The sequence below is a fragment of the Cebidichthys violaceus genome, unplaced genomic scaffold (genome assembly GCF_023349555.1).
Source record: "Cebidichthys violaceus isolate CVI_PGR_0920_01 unplaced genomic scaffold, fCebVio1.0.p SCAF_71, whole genome shotgun sequence".
In the NCBI taxonomy this organism is placed as follows: domain Eukaryota; kingdom Metazoa; phylum Chordata; class Actinopteri; order Perciformes; family Stichaeidae; genus Cebidichthys; species Cebidichthys violaceus.
Window position 1 is genome coordinate 3,442 of NW_027176939.1, and position 26,756 is coordinate 30,197.

At 46.9% G+C, this 26,756-nt stretch overlaps 1 protein-coding gene across 3 annotated transcripts; it reads left to right on the forward strand.

Moving 5' to 3' along the window:
• Positions 1 to 7,525: 7,525 nt before the first annotated feature.
• ppp2r3b (protein phosphatase 2, regulatory subunit B'', beta) lies at positions 7,526 to 26,511 on the forward strand. 3 transcript variants are annotated; one of them, XM_068736661.1, is made up of 14 exons: positions 7,526 to 7,609; positions 8,185 to 8,554; positions 17,874 to 18,059; positions 18,250 to 18,353; positions 18,939 to 19,041; positions 20,414 to 20,488; positions 20,621 to 20,707; positions 21,287 to 21,443; positions 22,011 to 22,059; positions 22,146 to 22,235; positions 22,329 to 22,504; positions 23,819 to 23,937; positions 24,017 to 24,123; positions 25,487 to 26,511. In XM_068736661.1, exons 2-14 carry the CDS (start codon positions 8,216 to 8,218, stop codon positions 25,620 to 25,622), a joined length of 1,728 nt encoding a protein of 575 aa, XP_068592762.1. In that variant the 5' UTR covers positions 7,526 to 7,609; positions 8,185 to 8,215; the 3' UTR covers positions 25,623 to 26,511. The 3 variants fall into 3 exon arrangements, with proteins under 3 accessions (XP_068592762.1, XP_068592761.1, XP_068592763.1); XM_068736660.1 differs by having other exon boundaries at positions 7,542 to 7,699; XM_068736662.1 differs by lacking the exons at positions 7,526 to 7,609; positions 8,185 to 8,554 and adding an exon at positions 14,858 to 15,379.
• The last annotated feature ends 245 nt before the right edge of the window (positions 26,512 to 26,756 follow it).

Consider the following 26,756-nt stretch of genomic DNA (forward strand, 5'->3'; position numbering starts at 1 on the left):
GGGAGCATGAATATGTATTTGCCGAGCGCTCAAACAAAGACACAAAGGGAGGCCCAACCTGTTGTCGGCTCAGCCCCTTCCCCCCCCCGCTGTGAAAACCCTGCTCCCTTAATAATTGCACATCATTATGACAATAGATGTTAGGTAAAACACGTAAGCACAAGGAGGCAGGAGCACGAGCAGACAAACGCGCATTAATACCGTACAGCGTACGTATTACCACGACATCTTTTTACAGTCCCCCCCCCCCCTCGCGCTCCTCGAGGTCTCGGCCCCTCCAGGTTGGGCGCTGCTCCCACAGACTTATCATCTAATTGCTTTTCATTGATCCTGTCCGATCAGGTGCCTGATGTTCATCCTTTCTCCGCCGCTGTCTCTGCCAGTCTCAATCTGAGAGGCGCCGCCTCCTTTTTTTTCCCCCGTTGCACATAAAACGCCCCGGACAAGCAAAAGAAAAGCAGCAGAGGATTGTTCCACTGAGCGGAAAAAGGTTCCGTGGACACAAAAACCTCACGAGGAAAGACATTTGCTTGTGTGTTTATGTGGACTTGCATGAAACAAGACATCTCTCCTGGCCTGTTGTCAGTTCTCATGCAGACCAAGATGAGGACATTTGTGTAAATATTAAGGGTCGCAGCAGTGAGAGGCGTCGTCGCCTAAAGACGGGAGGACAAAAGGGAGTCCAACAACGAGTCTGCTGATGTTGGAGGACAGACGGCGAGGCCCATCCTGCGAGGTGAGCCGGATCAAGGATTTGGGACAGAAACCCTCCTGAAGATCACATGACGTCAGAAGCGAAGGGCAGCGTTGGTACAGTTTGTACGACGATCCACAAACAGCACATAACCACTGACTGCATTTTCTTCGCAGGGCTTTCTTCTTTCGCCCCTGAACCTGGACTACAGCCACGAGCCTACACACACACACACACACACACACACACACACACACACACACACACACACACACACACACACACTCCCTCTCAAGCGGAGCTGCGTCGGTTTAATATGCAGGCCGGTTTCTTGGTGGTATCAGATCAATGGAGAGTTTTCAAATCAGACACAGCCGTCGAGACAGACGGAGGAGACCATCTTTTGGTTCACATTAAGAGAACGCTTTCCTTCCCCCTCAAGATCACAGTTACCCCCCCCCCTCTTTTTTTTTATGATGGAGCCATTGAGGAACACTCAACTGTCTTGTGATGCTCATTAAGAATATTAACGTGGAGTTTTTTTTGTGTGCTCTAAATTGGGTTACTTTTAAAGTAATGGGCTAATTACAGAAACTTAAGGCAACATTTTACAAACCGTTATCTGGGAAGATGTCCAATTTTCTGTTAATACTTAACATTGCTCCACGAGCAACTTCGGCAATTTGGCAACAAAATTGCTCCAATTTAGCTCGCATCGTGTTCTTGATCTGCTCATTGTGTTTTGCCGTGGATGTAAAGAAACAGAACACGACTGTAGGAATCAAAGCGTTTATGACTATTCAATGCGGTTTACCATATAAAACAGAATCACGGAGCTGTTACCCCCACGGTGTGGCCCACATTCTGGTTTACCTCCTCGGAGAAGCCCTGTGATGTATACCCATGTATACTCCTAACTGTTCCACACACATACAGGCGGTATGAGGAGATCATCATCGGTGCTGTTGCCGACTCCCCTTCCAGTCCCCCCCCTGCTTCTTCTTCTTCTTTTTTTTCCCCCCCGTGCATTATTCAGTCTTTTCCTGAAGTAACAGCCGCCTCTATGTGCAGGCACGCCGACCACTAGCATGCCGCGCTAATGTGATGTAAAAGTGAATGATGAAATTCAAGGAGGCCAAATGAAAGAGAAACCGATGCGTGTTTGTGTGTGTGTGTGTGTATGAGAAAAAATCTAGCCCTGGTGTGAGCCTGCTTGTGTGTGTGTGTGTGTGTGTGTGTGTGTTCAAAGGTGAGGCCTTGGGTGATGGAGAATAGGATTCTCTTACCTCCTATAAGTACAGAGGAGGATAAAAGCAGCTGTAATGACCTTGGTATAATGAAGGCCTTGCTGATTTCCATGATTTTCTTGCTTTCATGCCACGAATCTGCTATTCCATATTCCATAGGAGGGGCGAGAAGGGGAAAAAAAAAAAGGAGGAGGGGGGGGGGGGGGGGCTCGTCCGGCCAAACATCAGCCGGCCAGAATCGAACAGAACGTCTCGCTTCAAGTCATTACGTAAACGATTATTATCTCGAGGAAAATGAACAGATGAAACACATTTCTCTCGATGTTTGTTTTAATATTCAGGTGACCGGTTTACGTGCAATTTCCTCAATTTCGATAAGTTACTTAGAGAGTGACGCAATGCTTGTTTCTTCTTTATCTTGAGAGCAAAGGCAGCGTGTTGTCTGGGGCCGCTCGGCGCTGCTAATGTGGCACAGTGGAAAAAAAAAATGAAAGGCTTCAAAAGAGCTCCTCCACTCGGAGCTGATGTAGCGCCGTGGCCGACCTCCAAATGTGATTAGACTGCGGTAAACACAACAATGGCGAACAATAAACAACCGGTAATTGGTGTGATCCCTCCGCTCCGACAAAATATCGCTCTTGATTTTTGCTGTGAATTACGAGCGTTAATGCGACGTGCCCCTCTGAGGATATCAAAAAGCCCCCCCCCCCCCCCCCCCCCCCCTTCTTGATGGGCCTGTCTCATTAAAAGGAGAAATGGAGGCCAGTTGTTGGAAAGTGATGCGGAATAACTGGCATGAACTCACCTCTGATTCATACTGCCTCTGTGCCTGATATGAATATTGTGTGTGTGTGTGTGTGTGTGTGTGTGTGTGTGTGTGTGTGTGTGTGTGTGTGTGTGTGTGGAGAAAGAGGGTGAGAGATTGGGAAAGGTGTAGCCCCGGAGCATCCCAGGTGAAGTGTGCCCTCTGCAGGCCCATGTCATACACTCTCTCGTACGTGTGTGTGTGTGTGTGTGTGTGTGTGTGTGTGTGTGTGTGTGTGTATCAGGGACAGTGGGAAGACATTTAGTGCAGATTTCTTGAGAAACGACATAGATATCGTCTGCTGCTCACAAACCAGGCTCTCCTCGCTCCAGCTCTCCAGCTCCATACGTACCACCTCTTTCATTAATACGTGATGAGAGAGAACGTCTCCAAAGACCTCAACAGGCAGAGGCATTGTTTCTCTTTTAAAGTCATCTCAGATGGAGGGAGCAAACTTCAGAGCGTCAGTGAAGTGCCTTAATGAAAGAAGTCTCCTCCTCTCCTCTGCGGCTGGTTTTCTTTCTCGCGCGGCGTATTAGGAATCTAAATGTTGACTGAAGACAGTTTGATTCTCTCGCCTGTGATTCTTTTTTTTTTCTTAAGGAAATAAAAAAATAAAAAAAACCCACAGTGGTGCGTGTTTACAGTGTAGCCATGAAAGAGCACCAGAAGGCTCATCACTACCCGGTGCCATTTTCCTTTTCTTTCTTTTTTTGGGAAGGCGGAGACTGAGGTTCACACCGCGGGTTCATTTTGAAAGATGTATCAAACGGAGAATGTTTAAGACCGAGATCAAAGACGTTTCTGGTCAAAAAAAATATCACGAGAGCAGCTAACGTTCTTGTAAGATTGTTACTTTATGCTAGCAGTTATTTCAACAATGTCGGGCTATTATTGGAAATCAGACAGACAGAGAAATATCTAAAAATCTATCCGGCTTCTGAAGTGGGGAGGAGTGGTGTGCACTGACTTTGAGAAGGAGAAAAACAAAACACGAGACCTTATGGACCAGAGCGCAACATGCAACTGACTGAAAGTCTTCAGCTGGTAAACTCAACAGTCTAAAATATCCTGTAAGGGCTAACATATTCAAATTTACTTTTGGGACGTTTTTTAAAACTTCTGTATTATGCAAATGTATATGTAGAAAGTATATGAAACGTAAAGTGGGCTCCTATAGTTTCTCTGTCGCTTCTATTTAGCAGAAACTATGAAAAATGTACCGGAAATAAGCAATACGTTGTATTTAAGAGTCGGGTTACACAAAACAGTAATTAAATTGTCACTTTTACGCACAGATTGCACAATTTTCGTTGATGAAACTCAATGGGAAAGTCTATTAGTGGTCTACACATTGTAAAATTGTATGAGCATTTTAATGCAAATTAAAATTAAAATTAAAATATCAAAAGGAGCCACAGATGTCTGGATGAGAGATGAATGCTCACTGCACCAACACCACGTCTACATTCACAGATCACACAGATGATTTAAGGTCCAATGCAAACGATCTTAAAGACAACAGCTGATGTGTTTAGCTGCTGTAGGTTTCACTGCGGATCGTGAGCTCAGTGAGTAGTTTGAATAGTAAACCAACAATCAGGAGGTTTGAAATGACATCTCTGTACTGGACATGCCGTCTGTGTGTGCAGCTCCTGTCTCTGTGTTCCAGTTAAAGAGGAATAATTCCTCTCTGAACGTACCGAGTGCTAATCCCATCTGGGTTTCAAAATGAGCAGAATGTGTGTGAGGGATAATATAAGGGCTTCCTTAACGGTGTGTGACGGGTTGTTCTAGGAAGGAAGCGTTGAATATCCACAGAACGTAATGTGCTCATACTGTACAGCTGCACTATACGCACAATTCAAATGTTTTTACCCACACTGGAATACATCCTGTAACATACAACTGTATGTTCAGAACAAAGATATGAATCTCAAAATCATCCTGCAAAAAATATTACATTTTACAATGATGTCCAGAGTAGAAGTGTACTTTTGTATTTTACATTTTTGTCAAACAATTTCTTTTTCCTCACAAAATTGTGGGTAAATCTGTTCAAACTATTACGATGATGCTTTAATATTCAGAAGAGAAGAAGAACTCTTTTGATTGTGTGACTGTGGTTTGACTTACGTCTGTCAAAGCCGGCCATAAAGAAAGTCACCGTGTGATCTTTACGGCTTCTAAACAGGAGATTTAATCTGAAAAGAACCTTTTTTTTATGAAAATTACAGACGGGCTATTTGTAACTTCAAGGTTAGCGGCGCCAGAATCCCCGCGATCACGTGAAGATATAAAGGCCTGGACTGGAATCAAAGGATCCCAAACCTTTTGCAATGACAACCATCTGGGAGTCCATTTTGTTCAAATGTCAGAAAGTAATGAGTAATAGGGGAAAGTATTTGCCAAAGTACTATTGAAACCATCCATCTATGTTGAAATAAATGTTGTTATTACAGCTGGACAAAGCCAAGCCTTACAGTTCCATTAGGCAACGTCTTCACTGAGCTGGAATTGATGCACTTCAGTCGATAAAAAAAAACCTCAAATCTGAATCCGTAAACGAATGTTCCTTTAAGAAACAAATAGAACAAAGTTGTGTCTGACTTAACAAAGTGAAACCTTAAAATAATCGCCTATTCTATTATGTGCGTGGACTATAATGCGGTCCAAATAACTCTCTACAGAGCACAGCTACAACACAACACTTTCAACTTTATTCACTCTCCTTATTAGAGCAGATTGCTCATCGCCTACTTCACAGAGCGCCGTACAGCATAGCTGACAGCAGTAAGGGAGAGCTGCACACATGAACTCCTCACTAACACGTTCCTACGCTAACCAGCTGTCCCCCTGTGGTTTCAGCTTCGGCCAAACCTTTGAAATGTCCTTCAAGGCGTGAAAAAAAAACAACATGCACACTGCTTTGGGTAAAATCCTATTTGTACACTGTAATTACACTTTGAAAAGTTGCACAGTTTAAAGTTTCGAGACCTTCACTTGTTTTTCTCTCTCTCTCTCTCTCCCTCTCTCTCTCTCTGCTCGTTTCTGATATTGATTAGGCTCCGAAACACAGAACAAAAGAGGTTTCTCATTACGTGCCGGGGCCTCAGACAACTTTGAATGTTCTAGATTTGATTTACAGGCGTTATCAAGGGAAGCAATCAGGAGAATTCGGTCCGCGGGCACTTCGACTGTGGTTTATGAGCGAGATAGGGGTCTCGGGTGAGAGGTGTCCTAAATGTCTTTCATGCTGAAAATGCAGAAAAATATACCATACCATCAATAAGGTACGTGTCAGGTCATTTTCTCCTTTTTTTTTAGGTCAACATACAACTGTGTGACGATCTTTATCAAGAACTAACGCTTTGCATCGTGACGTAAAAGAGAATAGAAGCATTAGCAACAAAATCACTTCACACACAGAAAAAAGAAATGATGTGAAAAGGTACATTCAGGGCAATAATCTGTCGTTGCCAAAAGGGACAGATTGGTCTAGACCATTTTGTTATGTTGCCTGCATAATAGGTGTAATTACCGAGCGAGACATGGAGTAATCAAGTTGTTGTTTTTGGTTGCAATGCTAAGTCAAAGAAATTCCAAGTGAAATTGTTGTTGTAGCATTCATTCCCTGACTCTGTGATCATGAAATGGGTCGCAGTCATTTTCACATTACATGTTGGCCACTCAACTGCGACCAAAATGGGTTTCTTCATCTCTTAAATATGCGTAAATGTTGACGGTTGGATTCAACATGAGATACAGAGTCCGCACAGCTGAAATCATTCCACTCCATTTTTTTTGACCCCTGGTGTCAAATATGGTGCCCATTATTTTTTGACTGACCTCTGTACTTGTGTTGCTTGGTTTCTACGGTGGGGGGGGGGGGGGGGGGGGGGTGAGCGGCGGCGGGGGAGCCACAATGTCTGGGAAACACAGAAATCAATAAGAGTGTCCAGCTCCATGCACACACCAGGTGCTCAGCTCGACCCAGCTGCTCGGAGGAGAGAAGAGAGGGTGGAATCAGGCGCAGATGTGTCATTGTTATTCACGCACAGAGAGTCAGGATCAAGTTCATAAGAGGCCAAATTGGTCACATGGGGCTAGTTTTTCCTGGAGAGGAGTCGACCCAGTTGATCTGGACTGTGCTTTGCAGAAAACGGCCGTGAATTGACAAAAGGTGGTCATTTTGTAGGCGACGTGGGCTGCAGCAACACGATGTATGAATATAACTGTTTTCACTAAGTATGTCTCAACTTGCATCATGCATCAGTGTCGTTATGGACAGTGTTCATGCAAGATGTACTCAGTACATGCAGGGGTGGAGTAACTAAGCACATCAAGCGTGCTGTATGGCAGGTTAAATTGCCAAACTTGAGTTTGTTAAACGTCTCTACCTCGACCAGCTGACATTAGAAGTAGCAGGCTAGTAGAAGTAGTAGTTGTTGTGGTGTCATGCAGCATAATTATTACTTTGTTTTCTATCGTTTTAAAACAGAACTGGGTGTATTTTAAACCGCGGTAATGCTATTTTCTCCCCACTCGAGTACTCGAGGCTTATAATAAGGAAAACTGTAGCAGCAGAGATAATGACAGAGTGCGGGAATAGATGTGTACACACCGCAGCCAGCAGGGAAGCGGGCTTCTTCCCTCCGAACAGGTGGGCGGTGAGAGGACATGTTCTTGGAGGAACAGCTGAGACGAACCAGAGGATGAACTCTCGCCCTTGCAACCAAGATCTCGCGTTAACACCTTGTGGTTACCAGGGGAACGAGAGCCTGAGAAGTAGCACTTGTTGTGCGCTTTGCTTTCGCTCGGCGGAAGGAACGCAGGAGGAACAGAGATGCTTCTGTGATTCAGGTAAACAGATACGCGTGCAACAGCTGCGCCGATGAAGGAAGTAACGTAGTAACTCAACGCATTTGGCTGTACCGTGCATTCACTCCAAAGGTTGGTACTTCAATTACCCCGGCTAACGTTAGCTCTAAGCTAACGTAGCTAACAAGTGTTGCTAATAGAATGATCTCATACTAACATGGACTAACTCTGTAAGCCCCGGCTTCTCGTGTTTAACGTTAGCCTGGCAGCTAAGTGACGCTAGCTAAGTGTGTACTGGCTTTACGCAGCTGTATTTCCTATAGTGGAGTTTTTAAAAATAGCTAACGATACCGGGGTCGATATGTGTTCATGTTTACTTTCGCCTGTGGGCTTCCCCGGCATTGACGTTTCGCGCTAAAACTCAATAACGTCAGTGGGTGTGTTGGTGTGCACTCAAAGCAAGGGCAGTCACCCGAGGACTCAAATCAGCCACTGCGTTTATAATAACGTGGTCATCTCGTCGGTTATACAGTGTAGCTGTATTCATTCAGGGCTGTGTTTGAATTACAGACCCAGTGGTGGTGTGCTGTGGTGTTAACTCTTACATTTCTGCACAGGTAGGGTTACGTTCAGCGAGATCCTGCAAAGATGCCGTCACCACAAGTCCTCCAGCCAGTTCTGAAGATGAAAGTGGACGAGCTGTTTCTCAACTGGTTGAGTGACACTGCAACCCAGTCGCTGCTCAAAGACTATCTTGACGTAATCAAAAGCGGACAGCGCGTGGACGGCCAGGACAAAAGGTCGCTGACCTTCAACGAGAACAACAACGTGGCGTCCCAGAGGAACCTGGCGGAGAAGAAGCCCCTTCCTCTCGGCACTCCCTCCGGCCCCCCGTCTGCCAGCACTCTGCCCTCGGGCAGCAGCAGCAACACCAGAGTGACCGGACCCAACGGCAGGGTGCTGCGGAGGTCTGTCAGCACGAAAAAGGCAAGTTCTCCACTGATATCGAACAACATTCAAACTGTTCTCTTATCACGCAGCCCAATCGACATAATTCAAAAGACCGTATCCAAACTGAAGCGGTTTTACATGTTCGAACAACATTCAGAGGTTCTTACAAGATCATGCCGCGGGGACAACCATGTCAGGTTGCTCTTAATAACATCAGAAGACGAGGCGTGTCCCGCAGTGTCGGCCTTCTCGCCGGAGCCACCTGAGGTACCCATGACCTAAGGGTGTGTTGCACAATCTGAGTCTTTCTTTAGCTTTTGTTGGTTTTGCAACAGGCATTAGCAGTAAAGTCTGAGGCGCAGGTAGAGACGGGGAATAGTGCATTATTTTGCAACGTACGTTTCATCTTCATCACATAGGTTTTAAATGGTTATGTTGTGTTTTCTTCGGTACACCTGTGCTAATCGAATGCATTCCAATACAATAGCTTAGAATGAATTCCATGTCTGTCAAGCCAACAACCGCCTGAACAACAAGCATGCAGACGCTTGCTTGTTTACTTTGCTTTGACCAAGGAAATGAGGACCTGTTTGAGTTTCACTGTTAACCATAACGTATACCTAACCCTACGTTATATATGCTTACGGTTGCACAAATACCGATTAATAAGATATAAGACGTTTTAACATGTTATAGTGTAAAAAGCACCGTTCTAAATGACAGACAGCTGCTTCTATTTCAGGGCCCTGGTATTGTGCATGCTGACGCGCTGTCGTGGCCTATTGGTGTATTTGAATAAAGTGAAGCCAATATTAACGTTATTAGTAACACTGGTGCTTTTCCTACTATGACAGGCCTGCTGTGAAAGAGAGCTAAACGTAGCCGCTGTTTAAGATCATTGCTAAGTGCTCCGGCATAGTGCACCAGACATAGCATGGACTGAGTTACTGAGTTTGTGGTTGATATGTTTTTCCATGTGATTATAGCGTCCTTCTTGTTGGTACCAGTGTCTTTCTTTAACTCTAACCCCCCCCCTAAGTTGGACATATTTTAAATCCCACACTCACAGGCTTTAATCAGTTTATTTTGTCCATCCCAACCGTTTACAGATTCCAATTTCTAGCTTCTCAACGTTGGCCCTAATGTATCCTCTGGGGTCTCTATTTTCTACGGCTTGCCACAAGGGGCTGCTGAGTAGCCAACCAGATCAAAGGCATGGAGGGGCTGTCCACTCTGCACTATCACAGTGGAGCCTCCATGTCTGAAGGCATATGCTGTGATTATTAGGCAAATACTTTCCAAATGTTCAGGCCTCGCCCAAGAATTAGTGTGGTATGAGAGGTGGGCGTGTCTGAAGCGAGCCTATCGCTGCCACTCTGGCTGCTCCGCTCAGTGCGTGTGGGGCAGATCTTATTATGGCTTCATGTAAATCCTGTTTCTTTTTGCTTTGGGCTGCTTCGACTATAGAATTGAAGCTGGACAAAGCAGTTAAAAGGCTAAAAAGCGAATGTTTTGTGAGTCTGTTGGAGGGCTCTGTCAAGATAAGAAGTTGTGAGCGTAGCGAGTGCTCTTAGGCTCCGCCTTCGACGTGCTGTTGACACGCTAAAGACGTTGAAGTGGTCGCCGGTGAGACGTCTCTCTGTCTGACTGGAGCACCAGGGCTGGAGGGCTAGATGATCCTCTTCTGTTACGTTGTGTAATGCAGATAACTATACGTAGCCTGCATGGGTTTACAAGGCACCACAAATTACTACCAACCAGATCCACAACACCAACAGTCCAAAAGTGTAGAATACCTATTTGCATAATTCACATAATGATATTATAAGTGTGTCAGAAGCAAACTTCATAGGTTTCTCATAAAGCATATTTTTTTTTAACCAACTAGAAGAAGTCCATAATGCTTCAGACCTAAAACGCATCAGAATGAAACATCCGTTCCAGTTCTGGCTCCTCCGTTCACCCGGATGTCTCAGGTCTAGGTGGTGATACAAACACAGTGTTTCCAGGCCTTTTTGTGACCCACTGAGAAATGATTCATTGCTGGAACAAAGGATGTAAAAGGCATTGCAGTAGCATGCCGGTCTCTCTCTTTCTCACAGCGGTGATCGATTGGCTTTGAGTCTTTACCAAGAGTGTTCCTGTTTCATATGAGCCCTCATGGCGGAGCAGTAAGAGGTTTTACAGATGTATACATTTGCCACCCCCCCCCCCAATGCCACCCCCTCACCACAGATTCATAAAAAGCAACTGCTGGACCCTTTTGCGTATACTCTCCTGTGACGTGTGTCACGGCATGTGGCCTCACTGTGTCACTCAACATTAAAGGGATTGTGAGGTCGTACAAAGTAATGCTCCTATTTTAAGACGACAAAATGAATTCCCGCATACAGATGCATTCTTCAAAGGATTACTCAAAAATTCAATTTATGTCGCGCTGATGCAGCCTGGAACAGCTGGTCCGACTTTGACACCAGACACCGATATAGATAGCCTTGGTTCCCTTGTGTTGGCATTAGACACCCAGAACTCTGCCAGTGAGATGAGGCGTGGCAGCACATTCATCCTCTGTCATTTTCTCTGAAACAACTTCCATTAGCTGCTGCTCATTGTCAGGGCATGTGGTCATAGATGTGTCATGTGCACTGTGTACAGTAACTGGCTGCTTCCTATAAAGGCCTGGCTTTCAGGTTCTGCCATGTAGCTCAGCAGCTGAAATGTCCTGTGTGCAATAGGTCACACAGAGACCCTCAATAGCTTCAGCACTATAGCTCAGTATAAATAAATGTACTTTGAGGGTTTGTTTTGTTCTTCAGTTCTCAGCCGTCCGCATTTAGGATCACCGGTTATTTCACAACATGTATTTCTGTAAGGCGCTCGCTCGGGCTCGGCAACATTGAAGCTATTTGAAGCAAAGGGTCTAGGGTCACGTTATCGGTCGCCTGACCCGTCAGACAGAACCAGGTCTTAAGCGTGTTTCACACAAGTCCTTTTTATTTTGGAGTCGTGGGAATTTATCGGTGTCAGTGTTCGATCGCAAACGTTGGGGTTCAGCTCGGAATCAGTTGATCCAGGCCTTATGTGAGGCGGCACAAAGAAATATGAGGTGGCTATCTGCCTATGCATTTTACCAATATTTCTGGGGCACCAAAGCACCGTGTCAACTATTCCAGTTGTTTTTGTTGTCGTCTAGCTTTCTGAAAAGTTATCTAATAGCTTTAATTTCCATACCCTGTTGTCATTCGTCTCAATTGACCTGTTGTTTGTGCAGCTTTATGTTATCTTAGCACTCATACAGCCACATCAGTTGGACTCTCACTGTAGTGAAAACCCTGGAAACATGAAATCACTTTCCTGGATTGTAAACACTTGTAGGAAAAAGTCATCATAAATGTTTAATATCATCTTTGCAAACCTCTAGGTTTTAGGGAATATTCACTTTAAGCTCTTTGCATGTTTACACAGTGTTTACTGTAACACTGTGGTTCAAGTGAAGGGGAGGCTGAGTATTGTCACTCCTTATCTGCAGCTTCCTTCTTTCGTGTTCTGACCCTTTGCTCCACTTCTGGTTCCATGTGGACTCCATAGATCTTCCATCGAACCCCTACGATAGCTCCTGCGTTATTTCTGTTACGCAGGCCCAGCCGATCCGCTCGCATCGTCCTCTACTCGTCGGCCTTCCCGAGCCCCGCCGTGTTGTCGGTCAATCGGGCCTATTTATGGCCCACGTTCACGTGTGTCCCAAATCCCGGTCTCAGACATCCGATTGCGGCGGATCGGGCCGGAGCTTTTCTGGATTTCACGGCAGCGTCGGCGCTGCGAACCGGCTGTGACTCTACCCCGCTGGTCTGGGTCACCTCGGTGTGGATGTACTGTGGTGTAGCTGGTTCAATGATGATAGTAATGCAGATACTGAGGCCGGCTGAACGCGGTGTGTGTGGGACGTTGCGTTTGCTTGTATTGACAGTTTGGGAAAGCCCGCTGGGGGAGTTTTAATCGCTTTGCCCCACCCCCCCGCCCTGCATGCTGTCTCTTGAACATCACAGTTTTATAACAACAGTGTCGACGGCCTCAAATAAAATACAACCTCAGCAACTTGTGAATAGTCGTCTGACTGCTGGGACTTGCCAATAGTCAGGTATGATCTCTCGTGTTATGTAATAAGAGGACATGACTGGACACATGTTTCTGTACAAATCAGATTAACAGTTTACAGGTTAGACACGCTGTGGGGTCAGTCTGAGTTCCTCGTGTTTTCGTCACAGTGACCCACTAGAGTGTGTTGTTTGGACAGCCTGTCTGCGATGATGACCCAGAGATGATCTGGTTAGTGACGAGGTTTATTTACAGTCCCGATGTTAAATGTTCATTTATCTCTTGTCTTATGCCAAATAGCCTTATATTTAAAATGTATCAGAGTCTTTTTTGCATCAAAATGTCATCACAGTACACCACAGTACATCACAGTACACCACAGTACACCACAGTACATCACAGTACATGGTACTTAACAAGCTCACACTTCAAATCGTCCTGCAGGAAGCTTATGTTCAGAACCTGTGTGTGTGTTTTTCCAGCTATGACGCTCGGAGCTCTTTTTGACAGAACCTGTCAGCAAGCTAACGGTTAGCAGTCATGACAAAGACGACGAGTAAAGAGGCTCGCTCCTTCCTTCGTAAAGTACTGCCGAAATACAAAACTGTATTTCAACGGCCAGATATCAATGTACAATAGCGCCCCTATGGCACATGCGTAAGCGCATATACAGCGTGTGTGTGTGTGTGTGTGTGTGTGTGTGTGTGTGTGTGTGTGTGTGTGTGTGTGTGTGTGTGTGTGTGTGTGTGTGTGTGTGTGTGTGTGCATGAACGTGCAGTGCACTTCCTGTTAGGGTCCCGGTTTGGGGGTGTGAGAAAGTAGTTTCCTCAGCCCCCTCCCTGCTGTTCACACCACATGTGCCTTGATTTTAAAAGACTAACGGGACCGCTGCCTCGTATGTAAACAAGCACATCATTATCCTCGCCGTGTTGCGAAACACGCGTCTTTTTGTTTGCTCCGACACAAGGTCGGACAGAACGGTGTTCCGTGTGCGTTGACAGTTGTGATCTCCCCGTGTGTGTTTTTTTTTTTATTTTTGGCCTCAGTGCTTTCCTTTCCATGTTTGGTTTGAATTGATGAGCGTGAACAAAAGGCAGCCGGCGCAAAGAAGCCGTCACGCGAGCGGCTTATCGAGCGCGTGCAGCGTCCTGTGTGGAGGATAACAGGAAGTGGGCTCGAGCAGAAACCCGTGGAAAACCGTTGACTTTGTGATCCCGTCATCTAAAAATAATGCGGCCGTTCTTTCACTTTCTGTGTGAAATAACAATGGCATTAACCATAAAAACACGGGCTTGTTTACACAGCCTGCTGATGTGGACATCTCTGAACCGTTTCTGTTTAATCAACGCTCACATCAGCAGCGGGATGTCGGCGGGCGTGAGGCTCTCCGTACGTACGGGCGACCCCGGAGCTGTTAGATCAGCGTGTTTGTGGTGAATTGGTGTAATTGCCATCACTCCAGGACAGCAGCAACCGGAAGCAGACTAAAGATACACACTTGTTTTCCAGGTCCAGTTTCTTGGATTGCCCAAACCGTCCTTACTGGTGCTTTTAATAGGCGCAGACTTGTTTGGTCATCATTCTTTGAATTTGACATGCCCCCCCCCCCCTTCCCCCCCATATTGCCCATCAACTATAATAAGACGTGGAATGGCTGGCAGCCCAGTCTTGCAACGGGAAGGCAAAACAAAGACCACCATTAGATGAGATGCAGAATAGTTGTTGAGGATGTATGTGTGTGACCTGCTCTCTGGTTGTCTGTTCTAAAGCAGTCATGCCGTGGTTGTGTTTTATCAGATTTTCCAGCGCCTCATTAAGGTTATTTTGTCTGCCGGTTGTTCTTTAGTGACAGATGTAGGCAGAATTAGCATGTGTCTGAAATCACATTCCATCACTTCAGGGGTTTTATTTAGAATGTTCCCCATTAGCGTCCGTCTGTACCGTCCAGAGGGAAGGGGGGGTCCAGTTTGCAGGCCTCAGAGCACAGGCGGCGCGTTTGGCCGCGTTGGGGGCGTTTCAGAGAGGAAGCCGGTGAACACGAGCGGCGTGTCATCGCGGCGTTGAGGCACATCCCTCATTTGGCTGCTGCAAGCCGCAACAACAGGTCTGTCTCTTTGCATAACCTTCCATGAGCGTGGAGGAATGCAAACTGGAAAGGGCAGATCCATTGCACACACCCCTCCCATCCCACACGTACACTAAGTGACTCCCACACACAAACACCCTGCCGCCTCTTATCTCCCCACCGGCTTTGAGGCAAGGGCTCCCTGACCCTGTGCGGCGTACATGTGTGTGTGTGTGTGTGTGTGTGTGTGTGTGTGTGTGTGTGTGTACGTGCATGTTGTGTAGGGACTGGGACAGAGCAACAGCAGCAGCAGGCAGAGCTGAGATTGTGCGACCAGATCTGGAATGGGAGAGAGAGAGTCACAGTAGCAGCTGCTCCCTTGCATTAAGAGGCTCTCACTCTGACAGAGGACAATCACAGGGACACAGAGGACTTCCACCGCCGCCGCCGCTGCCTTTCTCTCACAGTGCTCACCGCCACCAAGTGATTCACGCAGTCCGGAGGATACCGCCGGAGTGAGGGTTGCGTTTCCGCGTGTGCATGTCTTCCCCGTCCTGTCCGGAGCGAGGATGAGGATGAGGGAGCTGTCTCTGCGTCAGGACCCGGACCTGAGGAAGGAGTTGGCCCTGCTGGCACGCGGCTGTGACTTTGTTCTGCCCTCTCGGTTCAAGAAGCGGCTCAGAGCCTTCCAGCAAGGACAGGCAGGTGTTGAGTGTATGAGTGTACCCTCTAGCACGGGCCGGTGGGCCGGCCCAGTAACCTGGACTGGTATTTGTGGGCTTCGTGTCTTGGTATTCGGCTTGCATTGGTGCATGTCTGCTATGCTACAGGCCTGTTTGAGTTACAGCAATGCTGCCCGTTCCTCACTCTCACCGTCTTTATAAAGTGGAACTATAGGAAGCTGCACATCGAGGACAAATGAGCTGCATCACTTTCCCACGGCGATGTTCATCAACCAGCTTACGCACATTGCCGCGCCGCGTAACAATGCGATTGTTGTGCAGTCGTATCCACTTTTTGCGGGTGGTCTGGGGTCAGAGTATTCTTCTATTTGTGCCAAGAAATATGAAACGTGAGCCGCGGTTGTTGGAGGGGTGGGGGGGTGCTTCATCTTGTGTGGTATGCTGTGCTCAGCCGCTTTACTGTCCTTTTCCACACCACATCATCGTGAACGGGCAAAAATGTCACGGGGCTTAGCGGTTGTGCTCAAGAGCTCTGCTAGCGGTTAGCATGTAGCGGGAGACAGAGGGGACGGTGGCGGGGCAGGGCAGCGGGACATGTTTATGTCCTTTTATAGCCACGGCTGACACCAGCACACAGGACAGAGAGGAGCAGCAGCATTCATCGTGTCTGAGGTTGAAACGAGCAGATGAAACCATTTCATTCACTGTTGACTCTTATCTTGTAGGAGTGGATAAGGCTAGGTCTAGCCCCCTTATGTTCTCCTATAGTTTGAAGGATTTCACGATGGTTATATGTAGGCTTTGTCAAATCTAGCCAGACGTGAGAACAATTGGTAGAATGTGTTGCACCAAAAAAACAACAAGATGGTATTTTGTGTGTCGTAGCCTGTGTGGGCGTGTTTATGAGGCCATGGAGACCGTACTGTACGGCAAATCAGTCGTGTGAATAGTCTTTGGGTATGGCGCTGTGAGTGAAGCGTGCTCTGCTCACGCTGTTTTTAGTCAGTGTACAGCTTCACCGACTCACGTCCTCTCCAGCAAGACACCAAGGAGATGTTTCACCAATGAATAGATCTCCTCACAGGGTGTCGGCTGTGCTCGGTTGGTGTAGTAAATCCTACTGCTTTGGAATGAGATGTATCCTCGCAGAAAGACACGGGCCCAGTGTTGAGACACTGGTTTCCATGTCGAGGCAACCAAAGCACAGGAATGTCTCCGTGCTGTGTTGTATTGGAAGGTTTTAAAAAAAGGTTCAGCTCAGTGATATTTCTTGTAACGACGCGCAGCTAAAAGGCCCTAAACCCACACCGCAGCGCTCCAGTTCAAAGCTAACACCCACACAGCCCGGCTCCTCTCTCCAGGGCCGCCACTGACGACTGCTGTCTGCTACTTGCCTTTAATCTGTACTCTGTTCAACCTAGGATCCACATCCATTCAATCCTCTATGTAAATACGATATACATCATATACTGACGTTCTAATTCCTGTTTACATTTGACCAATTTGTTGCTGCATTGTTTGCATATTCACCGTTTTTTTTTGCACCATGTTGCTGGTATTATTATTTTAATATTAACATGTCGATACATTTGTATTGATGTATTTACTGAAACTTTAAGGCGTCTCTCTCTCGCTCTTTATTCTAAGGGAACACGTTCTGCATCATGAAGTTGCAGTGGAGTCCGTTCCGTGTGCGTTGACTCAGTCGTGGCTTCCTGGAACACTGGCGTCATCAGTAATGTTATCTATGTTGTCAAAATGTCTCCTGGGAATTGATTGATTTACTTGACGAATGCGGTCATTAAGAGAACCTTGTGCTTATTAAAGATCCAGTCGGTATCTGTTGAGTTCATCATTTCCACGGATCGCAGCAGGAGGAGTTTCACAGCCTCTGTAAACATGAGTCACTCACATTGTGTGGTTGACGTTTGTCGCCACATCTCGTGTTGTTTAGACCCTCTTTGTGTCCGGGTAGATTACTCATCATGCGGTTAAAGACTAAAGTATACTTCTTAATTAAACATTATTGTGACAATAGTTCTCCAGTCATGACGAATGACTGATACTCAGGATGAGTCATCCCCGCCACCTATTTCTGTAATGCTTGTGTTTATCTAGACCAGTACATCCGTAAGTAGATTCCTATATTTAAATGTTATTTATAGATGATGTCCTCTGCCTTATCTAGTGTTATCTAGTCCCCAGCCCTTTACACTCTAATTTGATAAACGGATGACATTAACACGGTCGATGTCAGTCAAAGCATTCGGCACACATTAATGTCTCGTGACACATCCTAATTTAAAGCTATTACTGAGTGACAATCTATTAACTTCTAATACAGGGTTACAGATAAATGGATAATAGCTGTAACTACTAGCTGCCGAGGGCTGCTGGGAGGTGTGCTGGTCGTTCCAGCCGTGTCGAGGCTAGCCTCTCTGGAATGCTTGAGCGGCGTTAGCCTTCGCTAGCGTCGGTGGCTAACGGTGCATTTCTGTGTGTTTTGTCTCAGGCGCAGGTGAGGACGCAGGAGCCCGTCGCCACAGCGCTGAGCGAAAGCATTCCAAAGTTCTACTTCCCACAGGGCCGGCCCCAAGCCAGCGTCAACATCGACGGCCTCATTTCCAAAATTGAGAAAACATTTTCCCAATTCCCAAATGAAAGGGCCACCATTGAGGACATGGGGAAGGTCGCCAAGGTGAGAATGTGATTTTGGAGCGTTGGAGGTGCAGCTGCCGCCCGGCAAATGATCTTTTATAAATGATGAATGCGAGCAGTGGCCTGAGAGGAACCTGAGTGAAGAGAGAAGTGACAGCGTTTTTTTCTGCATTAGAGATCTCCACCACACCACACTCTTCCCCAACTCTTCTGCTTTCTTGTCTCCCCAGGCCTCTGAGTGTCCTCTCTACTGGAAAATGCCATTGTTCTGCTCGGCTGGAGGCGACAGGACCGGCTTCGTGTCCGTTCACAAGTTCGTGGCTATGTGGAGAAAGTAAGACAATGGCTCCTCTCATCCTCACTGGTGCACTCGCACGGCCCCCTGTGAACAATGACGAGCGCTCGCTGAGAGTACAGGCGCTCTGCGATCGCCACGTTATCCTTCTCATTTGTGAACAGAAGTCACCGATCACAAACGCTCACACGGGACAAGTCGCCGGCCTTACGGTCATTTGAATGAAGACATCTATTCGCCGTCGTTCTGCGTGAAATCGAAAGGAGCGCCGCAGGGCTTTCTGTAATGTGCTCTTAGCTGCAGAATGCTGTTGTTCTGCAACAGGCATGCTCTTGTATTAATGCTCCAGCCTCAAGAGAACCGGGTCGACCTGGCCTTCGACTCGAGCTCATGACTGAGCCGTTCTTAGACGAGAGGCCACAACAGACGCTCGTAATCACCGGGCAGCGATTCAGAATCCTAATTTCAGAATGCATTATACCTGCACTTGCACTTTTATGAGGGGAACAATTTCAAACTTGTGCTCATGAAAGAATGATTTAAAGAAAAAAAAGAATAGAGAGAACACAAGAGCGAAACGAGGGAGTAACCTTGCAACCATCTGTTCTCTCTTTTCTTCTCCAGAACTCTGCAGACCTGTCACGACGACGCTTCTAAATTCGTGCACCTCTTGGCCAAGCCTGGCTGTAATTACCTGGAACAAGACGACCTTATTCCATTCCTGCAGGTACGGCCGCAGCTCACCCAGGGAGAGGGCCGGACTTGGCGACCGCGGTGCATGGCGGCATTGCGTTGGCTTGGGTAGCGCAAACTGGACTTCATTTTAGGGCCGCCCTGCTCGGAGCGGTGCTTTTTCACGTGTCCAAGGACTGATTCAGGGACGTTACTGTTAGCCGGTAACACAGTGGGGGGGGGGGGGGGGAGTATCGGTGACCTCAGCAGAAATGAACCGGGGGAGGGGTGGAGATGGAAATGTGACGCACACATTATAGCACCAAAAGAATCCTAGAAGTCATGGATTCAGGTTTTATCAAACGGTTCCATAAGTGTGTTTGGTCAGTCCGGCCATGTGGACCTGCTGTGCTGGCTGTTTGTGTTCTCATTCCCTCTGACAAGCTGTTGGTGCTCCGCGGCGGGCCCCGCCCTCCACCCGACTCATTTTCATGCTGCCAGGAGCGGCCGTTAGCATACCGGCAGAGATGCCTTGTGGCACCCGCCGTTTAATTTGTATGGTCCCTGCTCAGCGAATCGCCTCTGACTGTTTTGATGAATGAAAGGCGGATTGCAGTGGAGTAGATTTGACTGTCCCCGCCTGTTTCCTGTGCCCTGTGATTTATGTGTTTCTCTATGATTTAATTTCTCACACTAAGAGTCAAGGAGGCACGACGGCTGCCCCGAAATAAGGCCTTTTAATTTCATTGCCGCCTTCGCATTTATGTCAACAATCCCCCTCCTCCTCCTCCTCCTCCTCCCCGGCAGAAAGGGAAGCGGGTAGAATAAAGAAGAAAGACACAGGGGGGTGTTTCATGGCAAGCATGTAGCTACAGTCACCCCCCCCCCCCCCCCCCGTGGCATCGTGGCATGAGGAGAGAGACGGTTAGGAGCAGTCACCAGCCAGCGTCTGCTCTCTGGCCGCTTCGCTGTCAAATCGGAAAAGACTTTGAGCCGATCCCAAAACCGGTCCACCAAGTGCTCTGCGCCTTCAAAGAAACATTCAAATGTGACGATGGCCTCAGCCAAACGGAGCCCGGAGCCTTTTCTTTACACGGCACAATTCATAAAGCGTACGGCTGGACCGAGTGATGCGGATCGACGCCGACGTCTCAGTGTCTGAATAAGCGTGCGTTTAAGCTGCTCTGATCGTCATGTGTTCTGTCGACCAAAAAGAGAACTGCCACGTGTGCGTTAGCATTTGACTCGTCTCTGAAAAGTAACGGCAGAATCTGTGTGAACTTAGGTATTTGTTATTGTCGTAGGCACAGCGTGTCACCGCGTTGTCCTCTTGCATTTGCGTTTGCTAGTCGTGAGGGGTTTGTTGTGGAGATGAGGCAGATGTTGCAGTAGAGACAGAGTGAGCTGACTCTACTTCATCTATCCAGGATGTGGTGAACTCGCACGCAGGCCTGGCCTTCCTGAAGGAGGCGCCGGACTTCCACTCGCGGTACATCACCACGGTACGCTCCCATAACCCCGATATACCTGCGCATTAATACCGCATAATGAGTGGTAGTGACGCGTCACAGTGGCACTGCGTTGATCATGTTCTATTGAGTTATAAACGATGACGCTGTCAACCGTTGTTGCAGGTGATTCAGAGGATATTCTACAACGCCAACCGTTCATGGACTGGAAAGTTAACGTGTTCGGAGCTCAGGAAAAGTAATTTTCTTCAGGTATGACTACAAATACATACTAAGATGTATTGTGTTTTACTAACGGTGTCGTTTAGAAACAGATTGTTGGAGATAAACCGGGCTTAAGAATCATTTAGTAGAAATCTTAATAAACTAATACTTCAAAATCACTTTTTTAATGTTGTTAATAATGTACGCTTTATTAAAGGGTAAATTCTGTTATTTTTGTATATGGGTCATAATTTGCTTCTGTAATGAAAACATTGTTCTCACCAAAGTCATCGTTGGGAAATTGATGGGAATCTGGGAACATGGCAGCTTCACTAGAATGAAGCCAAACCAAAGCAGGGTCAGATAATGAGACATGTTGTAGACATGTTGTAGACATGTCGACGGTTTAATCACGTCATCTCAACCACCTTATTCTACTCCGCGTTACACTTTAAAGCTGTTTCAAGTACAACTACACCAAGTACAGCGGCGCAAAAGTGAAGGAAGCCGGCCGTAAACCATCATGAGCAATATGTCTGATATTAAGAGTGTATTGATCATAAATAACACAAAAAACTTCTCAAGGCTGTAACTCTTATTCTCTCTTTTTTTCTTCTTCTCTCCCAGAATTTGGCGCTGCTGGAGCAGGAAGAAGATGTGAACCAGCTGACCGAGTTCTTCTCCTACGAACATTTCTACGTTATTTACTGCAAGTTCTGGGAGCTGGACACAGACCACGACCTCTACATAGACCAGAAGGACCTGGCGCAGCACAACGACCAAGGTGTGCACGAGCCTCACTGCTCAGACCCGGATCTGCAGGACCTGCTGTATTTGGATGAAGCGTACATCTCACAATCATACACTCGCAGTTCAAAGGACCAATGCCGACGTAAACGGCGTCCGTAAACCTTATTGTTCTTTATTTTTATTTTACTGCTCTCACACAAACCCGTCCATGAGACCCGTCCTCCACACACACACACACACACACACACACACTCAGCGCCACATGTTCCTGGTTGATGGTCTGTGAGTGAGAGAGGGGAAATGAGACACAAGATCAATGAGAGAGCAGCGTTTATACTCCGCTCCAGTGACGCCACGTCTGGGACAATTTCCACCGCCGTACGGTCAGAACGATGACCGGAAGATTTATAGTGTTGTCGAGATTAAAAAAAAAAAAAAAAAAAGAGAGAGCTTTCTCTCGCCAGTCTGGATTTACAGTCCGTGAGAATGGACTGCATGTGTTGTGAATAATATTGCATGATAACTGAGATCGCTGTTGTATGAGAGAACTTTATCCCCAGAAGTCTGGATTGTAAGTTATCTCTTTGCTGTGTCTTTCCAGCCATCTCCCAGAAGATGATTGAGAGACTATTCTCAGGAACTGTAACGAGGTGAGTGAAGAATGTAGAGGAGGTTAACGGAGGCCCGAGCTGTGCTCTTGTGTTTCACTAGTAACCGTGTGGGTTTGTTCCTCCAGAGACAGGAAGGTGCACAAGGAGGGGCGGCTCAGTTACTCTGACTTCGTCTGGTTCCTCATCTCCGAGGAGGACAAGAAGACCGACACCAGGTCCGCGGACTCGCAAGCCACACCGATCGCATCTCCTGTTTCTGCGAAGCCTTTGTCCTTCACTCACGCGCGCCTTTCTTTCCCCGTGTCCAGTATCGAGTACTGGTTCCGCTGCATGGACCTGGACGGGGACGGCGTGCTCAGCATGTACGAGCTGGAGTACTTCTACGAGGACCAGTGCCAGAGGCTGGAGACCATGGCCATCGAGCCCCTCCCCTTCGAGGACTGCCTCTGCCAAATGCTCGACCTGGTCAAGCCCGAGGTCGAAGGTCAGACCCGTTTTACGTTCACACACACACACACACACACACACACACACACACACACACACACACACACACACACACACACACACCCACCAGAAAGTCTGAACAGGTTCCTTTTATTTAAACGGCGACAGGAAACCGTACAGATGAGAGACGGACTGACTGATGCCAGCTGCTGGTGTCATCCACACTGTCAACAAGTTCCCTCCCTCCAGCACTTAGCTTTACTCCCCCCCCCCCCCCCCACTGTTCCACGGCGACGCCATGCATGTTCAGTACTGAGAGCCACAGCTGACCGTGACCCTCTGTCGACCTGCTGGTATGCTGTACTAGTGGAGCGGAGTAATATGAGATGCAACAACTTCTTATTTCAGGCTGATGTTTCCCCCCCCCACCAGCACAACACATTCACGAGATTATGAGTGTGTTAAGATGTCTCATTTAATGATCTCTGGCTCATGAGCTTCGGCACTAGCTGGAGATGGAGACGTTGCATTAGATGACAGCATAACATGCAGATCACATGAGTCTGGCAGAGTTTCCACAAACAGACCAGAGGACGTCTTAAACGCCGCGGTCGTGGAACGCTGAACTTCAGTCTCTCATCAATCGAGAGTCTCTTCTCCCCTCGTTCAAAAGCAGAAAGCAGGACTTGTGAGAGCTAGAAGATCTACTAAGTCACTTCATTTCAGGCCCAACGTAACACGTCTATCTGTTGGGTTCAGGGTTGACTTTGAAAGCACGTTCGTGTCTTCTCCTGAGGCAAATCAGACGTCTTTAACTTCAGGCTCTTCAGGCTCTGGGAGTTCCACATTTGAAGGCTTAAAGTGAAGGTGATCGGGCTTCAGCTGCATGAGAGGGTTGGGCTGTTTAGAATCAGCTCCGTTCAGCCTCACTGTTTCAACACGGTTAGAGGAAACTGATGTATTTGGAAACGCGGACGAGCATTTCACATCATTGATCCGGTAAGAATTCCAGTGTGAGGATGTGCTGCCGATCTCGTTTCACATCTTTATAAATAGAATATCTTTGTGTTTTTTCAGCCAAACTTATTTGAGAACTTGACAGTGCACTCCGGTAACTTGTTAGACTCGTAGAGACTAGATGAGTCACTTAATTGATACAAGTGATTGACAGATTAATAAATAATAAAAGCAAAAGATTTGCTGCAGCCCTATTTAGACAAATTTGTGGCCCAGCTGTTTTGTAGTTTTGATTAATAGACGAGATATCACATCCATAACCGCTGTCGCACTCCTCGATGAGGGAGCCTCCTGAGTAGTTTAATAATACCCGTCCCGGTCTCATCCTGTCTAGGTAAGATCACTCTGCGGGACCTCAAACGGTGCAAGCTGTCCCACATCTTCTTCGACACCTTCTTCAACATCGAGAAGTACCTGGACCACGAGCAGAAGGACCCGTTCTCCATCATACGGGTAAGGGTCGGCTCTTGTGGGACGCCGGAGAGCGAGCGCCGTGACGCGTTTGATCACTTTACTCGTCCTGTTTCTAAAGGAGCTGGAGACGGACGGACAGGAGGCGTCGGACTGGGAGAAATACGCTGCGGAGGAGTACGACATCCTGGTGGCCGAGGAGGCCGCCAACGATCAGTGTGCCGACGCGTAAGTTCACCCCTTCACCTGAAACGTCATACTGTACCCCGTCTATTTGTACACTATACATATTCATATATAACTTCATCCCCATTAGTAAAGTATAATTATATTACATCATGGAGGGAAAAAAGGATTTCACACACACTTCTTTAAGAATAGAATATTGTGTGTTTTTGCAGAATAAGATATTGAAATATATAAATGATTTATATAAAGCATGATCAATATGGCAGATGTAGAGGATCCTTGTCTCTGATTGGCTGTTCCTGCTCGAGGTGATAAACGTGATCACTTAAAGTTGCTTTTAAAGATTATTACTACATTTTTGCTGTCAGTAGCAGTTCATTGCTTCATTAATATCTTTATTTTTTTACTATACAGCGTTGCTAATTGTAACTTTGATAAATACAGGCCCTGCGTATTGAGTAAGCTATTGTAAGTACAAACATTAGCACGGTCACCAGCGCTGTGTTCCACATGATTGAGGGATGAGAGGCGGTGGTTCAGGATGTGTCGGGTCCAGCAGAGTGACTCAGTGGTAGACGGCCGTTGACCGCTATGTTGTGTGGCGGTTTTAGGAACACCGCCGACTCCTAAAGACAGGCTGCTAACAGAGCAGGTAAGACCCTGAGCAGGGACTCGGTGTCCTGCTCCTCCTCCTCTCTAGTCCTAAACCCACTCCTGGCCTCTACTCCACCCCCTCCACCCCGAGCCCCCCGTTGACAGCAGATAGTGGTTTTGTCAGAGACTACATGTGTCTGTGGTCACGTCTTAGAGCTGGGAGTCAGACGGTTTCTGTTGTTCTCTTTTCCTTTTCTGTCCAGCCTCCATGTGTCGCTCCTTTGTACTCTCCAGTTGAAAACCTCGTTAAAGGAATCTCTCGACAATTTGGGAACTTTGCTTTTTTTTTTCTTTTTTTTTAATGCTTCATTGCCAAGAGTCAGAAGAGATCGACACCACTCTCATACTATGATATCTAAAGCTACTGCCTGGTCTAGTTAGCTTAGCTCAGCTTAGACACTGGAAACAGGGGACAGAGTTATAGCCACGCTCTGTGAGAAAATCAACCAATCAGCACCTCTGTAGCTCACCAATGAACCGTTCTATGTTGTTAGTGTAAACATGACAGGTTGTGGTCTCACAGGGGTTAGTTTCTACACTTTGTCAGGCTAGCTGTTCCCCTCCGTTTCCAGTCTTTGTGCTAAGCTAACCAGCTGCCGGTGGTTTCATTGTTTGTTTGTATTGATCTTCTCCAACTCCCAGTATAAAAGTGAAGATGCACATTTCCAGCGCGTCGATGTATTTCTTTAGCGTTCCTGCAGCAGGTCGGCCGTGTCTGAATGACCTTGCCCTCCGTGTGTCCTTGTAGGTACGACAACCCTCTGAGTCCTTTAGGGCAGCACATCTCCACCGAGCTGGGTCTGAAGAGACACTTCTTCCAGATCCCCAGTCCACACTGCAACCTGGAGCTGGACGAGTACGAGTACGAAGAGGACTTTGAATGACCCCCAGAAACACGGCTCAACCAGCAGCGTCGGGGGATGAATCCCCTCCTCCTCCTCCCCCCCCCCCCCCCCCCCCCCGGTTCCCAGTAACAGCACAGTAGAAAGAGAGTGAACAGGAAACGCTGTCAGAGCACCGGTGGGGTCAGATGGACACTGAATCACACATTTGGCTCAGAGGAAATGTGAAGTGGTCTGAGCAGAACGGGGTCCTTCACCAGATGTTTTAGTCTCACCCGCCACACTTAAAGGAGTCTCCACAGAGGACTTCACCGTGTCACCAGCAGACCGCCGCTCCATCCCCACAGCGCTGGAGGAGCGGCGGTCTGTATATATGTTCGGGGGCGAGTGTTCATCTGAACATCGCGCTGTGGACCCACTGTCTCATGAGCCCTGGATCGACGGACAGAAGCAGAGTAGATTCAGGGTTTAAACTCCCGATCATCTGAAGTTACATTCCAGTGATCGTGACGGAGAGGTCTCTACACGCCGGGGAGCTCATTCATGGGTGTTTGTGGAGACGAGACGTTAAGTGTAAATGCCAAACAAGCCACCGTTGAGCCTGCTGCACACACACACACACACACCACACACACACACACACACACACACACACACACACACACACTGTATATTGTACAGGTCTGTACTCGTGATAGATTTACTGTATGTGTGAGATGGGTTTATTATTAAGTTATTAGAGATGGATTTATAAATAACTGTAAATATTTGGTGCTTGCCGTGTTGTAAATGATTTGGGAAAATGTTTTAGAGGAATTCTCTTTTTTCCATGTTATCAAGTACTTGATTTGAATGTACTGTTGACAGGACAAAAGGAACCAATTTTAAAATGCTTTTCTTTAAATTATTAATAAAGCTTTGGTTAATGGAAGAGTAAAGAAACCTGCAGTTTGATTTCATCGTCTCCTAACAACCGGTTTGATACGTTCACTGAAAACAGGAACACAAGGATATTAAAATTATATATAAATATCTATATATAGATGTAAATATCTATATCTAGATATTTATATCCATATATAGATATTTATATAGATAGATAGATAGATAGATAGATAGATAGATAGATATTTTAGTGTTACTTAAATATAGTGTTTAATATATATCAGCTTAGCA

Coding starts and splice junctions, on each gene's coding strand:
- ppp2r3b (XM_068736661.1), top strand. CDS start 8,216: ATGCCGTCACCACAAGTCCTCCAGCCAGTTCTGAAGATGAAAGTGGAC. Junction 19,042..20,413: donor ACCTTATTCCATTCCTGCAG/GTACGGCCGCAG, acceptor TCATCTATCCAG/GATGTGGTGAACTCGCACGC. Junction 22,505..23,818: donor GGTCAAGCCCGAGGTCGAAG/GTCAGACCCGTT, acceptor CATCCTGTCTAG/GTAAGATCACTCTGCGGGAC.